Source organism: Lipophrys pholis, assembly GCF_963383615.2.
Source record: "Lipophrys pholis genome assembly, chromosome: 6".
Lineage (NCBI taxonomy): Eukaryota > Metazoa > Chordata > Actinopteri > Blenniiformes > Blenniidae > Lipophrys > Lipophrys pholis.
The window spans coordinates 369,110-374,109 of NC_137629.1; the positions used below are offsets into that span (position 1 = coordinate 369,110).

Consider the following 5,000-nt stretch of genomic DNA (forward strand, 5'->3'; position numbering starts at 1 on the left):
GAGAGAGAGAGAGAGAGGAGAGAGAGAGGGAGAGAGGGGGGCAGAGAGAGAGGGGGGGCAGAGAGAGAGAGAGAGAGAGAGAGAGGAGAGAGAGAGAGGGGGGGCAGAGAGAGAGACAGAGAAGAGAGAGAGAGAGAGAGAGAGAGGGGGGCAGAGAGAGAGAGAGAGAGAGAGAGAGAAGAGAGAGAGAGAGAGAGAGAGAGAGAGAGGGGGAGGGGGGCAGAGAGAGAGACAGAGAGAGAGAGAGAGAGAGAGAGAGAGAGAGAGAGGAGAGAGAGAGAGAGAGAGAGAGAGAGAGAGGGGGGAGGGGGGCAGAGAGAGAGACAGAGAGAGAGAGAGAGAGAGAGAGAGAGAGAGAGAGAGAGAGAGAGAGAGAGAGAGAGAGAGAGAGAGGACTCCGAGTCGTCACATCAAACACACATGCTTCCTCTTAAGAAAATTAAAAATGGATCCTAAACGACTGAGACTGGATTTTTCTTTCTCTCTGGAATTCTGTTGAGTTAAAACTCTCTGCCTTCTGATCTCGGCTGCGAATGTGACAGAAGTTTGAGGAAAGGAGCGGCAATCCTCGAATAAAGAACCGAAGGTTTGATCAAGATAAGATGAACGCAGCTTCACAGCCTCTGAATCTGATTCAGCCATTTGTTGCTTCGTTCAGCTTCGTTCAGCTTCGTTCAGCTTCGTTCAGCTTCGTTCAGCCACACGGTGCCGGCGGCTTGGTGGCGCTGAGGGCTGGACCAGAGGAATCCACGACTGTACAGGAATAGAAAGGACTGGTAAACTCTTCCAAGATGGCTGACCATAGAAGGTCATTTTTCTGCCTCACTGCATTGAAAGTTGTCTTAAAAAAAAGTTGCCTTGAAATGTACAGTCTTCCTCTTCTTCTCTCCACCATATTTTACACCACTAATAAATAGTCTCATACGTACTGTTCAGCTTCTCCTTCGTTCAGGATAGTGACTGAACCGTCGCCACTGTTCATTTCAATGTCTTTAGCTGCCGCGTCCTCAGGAAGCAACGCCAAGTCCTTGAACACGTCCACATAATGTCCGAAGCCGGGACCCCAGTTCAGCAGATTGTCCCAGTTGAAGCCCTCCGGCCTGCTGGCCCAGTTTGTGGGGCAAGGTGTAGTGCTGCTCAGCAGGCGGCATCTGGGCGACACCCGGCCCTCCTTCCGCCCTGCGGCTGGAGTACCGCCGCTGCTTCAGCCTCCCACCATAGTCTTCATCGTCAGCGTCCGACTCGTTGACCTGTGAGAGCTTGGGAACGCGCGAGCTGTAAGACACGGGCTTTTCCCGATCGTATTCCATTTCCGAGCAGGTGAAGGAGTCGTGCGAGTCACTTTCTGAGGAGGACTCCGGGGCGGGGATGCCGTCGGCGGGGTTGCGAACCCTGGACAGTGGCCTGCGACAGTCCTCTTCTGAACTGGAGCGTCCGTGGTCGGCGCTGCAGATGCTGGGGTTGCGTGGACGAGGAGTATTCAGCCGCTCCACCTCCTCGATGGACAGACCCACCGGAGGCCCCGTCTCCAGGGGAATCTGCTCCACGGGCTGCTTGAGGCGACTCCCTGGCCGGGAGGCGTGGCCGTGGCTTGCCATGGTCTGCGGACTCTTGCTGCGCCTTCCCAGCCGGGGTGGCGTAGTTAAACATGGGTGGAGGTTGGCACATGTCGTTGTGCAGATCCAGAGGGCTGCCGTCCCGCCGGGCCAGGTTGAGCTCTCTGGTGGGAGTGTTTCGGTAGAAGGAGGACGGCTTGTTAAAAGGGGCGGGGGGAGTGTCGGGACAGGTGGTTGGGGGTGGGGCAGGCGGAGTGGGAGTGGCTGAGGGGGGGTAGACCTCAGTGCCTGCGTGTACTGAGGCTGGTAGGTGTAGCTGGTCGCCCCGAGGGGCAGCGGTGACTGCCTGGCGAAGCCCAGCGGGCTGTGTCTCTGGATGGAAAACTTGGGCGTGTGACTGCGGAACTGCTTGTAGTGCTGGATGATGTCGGCATCAGACGGGGCGATGCTGCTGGCGTTGTCAATGTCGTAATGTTCAATATCGGCCTCGGGCCCACTGCAGGGAGCACAGGGAGCGCTGGGGATGGTCTCGTTGTTGTGGGGAAGGTCTGTTTCATCGTAGATCAGATAGGGGTTCTCCCTCTCTATGATGTCGGGTTTGGGGTTCCCCTCGGGCTGTTTTCGTACCGTCATGTCATCCCCGTATGGCGGGATGTTATCAGGGTCGTCGAACGCCACGTTCTCACTACCCTTCTTCTTCTTCTTCTTCTTCTTCTTCTTTTCCTTGGGCTTTTTCTCCTTGGGTTCTTTTGGCACTTTGGTCTTGTTTCGGTCCTTGCAGTGGTTGCACAAGATCAGGCTGAGCACAACCAGAGCCAAGACTGTGGCACAGCTCCCAACAATCGCCGGCACCGCCCAGATGGGCAGGACCATCGTCGCGGCGGTAGGACTGGAGCTACAGACAAACCCGCCGTTGTTGGCCGAGTTGCAGACGGTCCCCTGTGGGCACTGGACGCCCAGACAAGCCACCAAGGTTTCACATGTCTTGCCAGTGTAGAACTCAGAACAGACACAGGAGAACCCAGAGTGGGGATCCGGCACACAGCTGCCGTGGTTCTGGCAGGGATTGGACGCACAGTCGCCGGGCAGGACACACTGGTACGAGTACCACTGGTTGATGCACATCAGTCCGTCCCAGCACGGTCCGCTCTCACACAGGTTCGGACCTCTGCAGCCGATCCTGACGGAGGAGCTGGTCTTGGTCAGCGTGACCAGGTTGTGTTCTCCGGTGAACGGCAGCGTCTCTCCGTTGTACTTCACAGAGGCCACGCAGCCGTCGTAGCCTGGAGGAGGACATAGTGGTGATGACATCACAGGAAACAGCTGATTAATGTTAAATAACTACAGACAGCATGTATCTCACACACACACACACACACACACACACACACACACACACACACACACACACACACACACACACACACACACACACACACACACACACACACACACACACACACACACACACACACACACAGATTAAACAACTAGCTAGATGACACGGAACAGCAATCAGCATTGAAACCTACAAATATAATCATCATACTCCTCCTCCTCCTCCACCCCATCATCATCATCATCACCATCATTATCATCCTCCTCCTCCTCATCATCATCATCCTCATCCTCCTCCTGATGATCTTCATCATCCTCATCCTCATCATCATCAAAACCTTTAGTGAAAAACACATGAAACTTTATGTATCAAGTAGGGATGGGAACCTTTCACATTTGAACCGATACGGTACTGATACTGGTACGCAACCATACCAATTTATGGTATTTTTGTGTATGTTTATGCGGTAATAAATGTCCGTTCAGAACAAATCCTACTCTTCCTCTCCCTCAGTCACAACGATGCGTTTAGGTACTGACACATGGTACCGTACCGAAAGAATTTGGTCGGTACTTATAAAAGTACTGAATTCAGTCCCCATCCCTAGTATCAATAAAAGCAGTGTGCAGCCATCCAAACCATGACAGTAGTATTGAATAGTATTTCCCTCCACCAGCAGTGGGATGCTCTACAGATCTCCTGGTGAACTGAGTTACGATCAGAGCTCCAGGAGTTTTCTTTCCATGGATAATTACTTCAAGCTTGGAACAAAGGAAGTTTCTCCTCCTCGGTTCTGCTGCATTTCAAAATGGGCCAAGTCACGAACTACCAGAACTCAAAGAAGAAATAAGAAATGTTCAGTGATGGAGGAGCCACTGTTGGACCGGCGAGAGCTTGAAGACAATCATCTGGGTTAGATGAAGGTCTGAATCTAATTCAATCACTGCCTCGACGACCTCAGGAGATGGTTATTGAATTGATCCCAGTCCTGACGTCTCATCAACTCCAGTCAGCAGACATGTTGGGATGTCATGGAGGTGTGAGTCTGTGTCCTGTCACATATCTGCATTCTGAAGAGTCAGTCGCTGTGGGGAGGAGCTTAACTCATCAATACCATCCCTGATCAATACCATCACTGATCAATACCAACACTAACTTCACTGATCAATACCATCACTGATCAATACCATCACTAACTTCACTGATCAATACCATCACTGATCAATACCAACACTGATCAATACCATCACTAACTTCACTGATCAATACCAACACTGATCAATACCATCACTAACTTCACTGATCAATACCAACACTGATCAATACCATCACTAACGTCACTGATCAATACCAATACTGATCAATACCATCACTAACTTCACTGATCAATACCATCACTGATCAATACCATCACTAACTTCACTGATCAATACCAACACTGATCAATACCATCACTGATCAATACCATCACTGATCAATACCATCACTAACTTCACTGATCAATACCAACACTAACTTCACTGATCAATACCATCACTGATCAATACCATCACTAACTTCACTGATCAATACCAACACTGATCAATACCAACACTGATCAATACCATCACTAACTTCACTGATCAATACCAACACTGATCAATACCAACACTGATCAATACCATCACTAACGTCACTGATCAATACCAATACTGATCAATACCATCACTAACTTCACTGATCAATACCAACACTGATCAATACCATCACTAACGTCACTGATCAATACCAATACTGATCAATACCATCACTAACTTCACTGATCAATACCAACACTGATCAATACTATCTAAATAATATAAAAACACTATTGTACCATTAGCATTGTAGTTACTATATAGAGTTACTATTGTAGTTACTATTGAAGAATTACTATTGTAGTTACTATTTAGAGTTACTATTGTAGTTACTATTTAGAGTTACTATTATAGTTACTATTTAGAGTTACTATTGTAGTTACTATTGAAGAATTACTATTGTAGTTACTATTTAGAGTTACTATTGTAGTTACTATTGAAGAATTACTATTGTAGTTACTATTTAGAGTTACTATTGTAGTTACTATT

At 49.0% G+C, this 5,000-nt stretch overlaps 1 protein-coding gene across 1 annotated transcript in view; it reads right to left on the reverse strand.

The window, feature by feature from the left end:
• Window positions 1–323: 323 nt before the first annotated feature.
• fat4 (FAT atypical cadherin 4) overlaps window positions 324–5,000 on the reverse strand; it is a gene marked incomplete at its 5' end in the record, with an annotated part of 134,591 nt that continues 129,914 nt past the window's right edge. Inside the window, 5 exon segments of the mRNA XM_080465733.1 lie at window positions 324–1,093; window positions 1,095–1,632; window positions 1,634–1,770; window positions 1,772–1,828; window positions 1,830–2,839. Of these exon segments, the coding sequence (XP_080321859.1) occupies window positions 920–1,093; window positions 1,095–1,632; window positions 1,634–1,770; window positions 1,772–1,828; window positions 1,830–2,839 (1,916 nt within the window). The 3' untranslated portion in view covers window positions 324–919.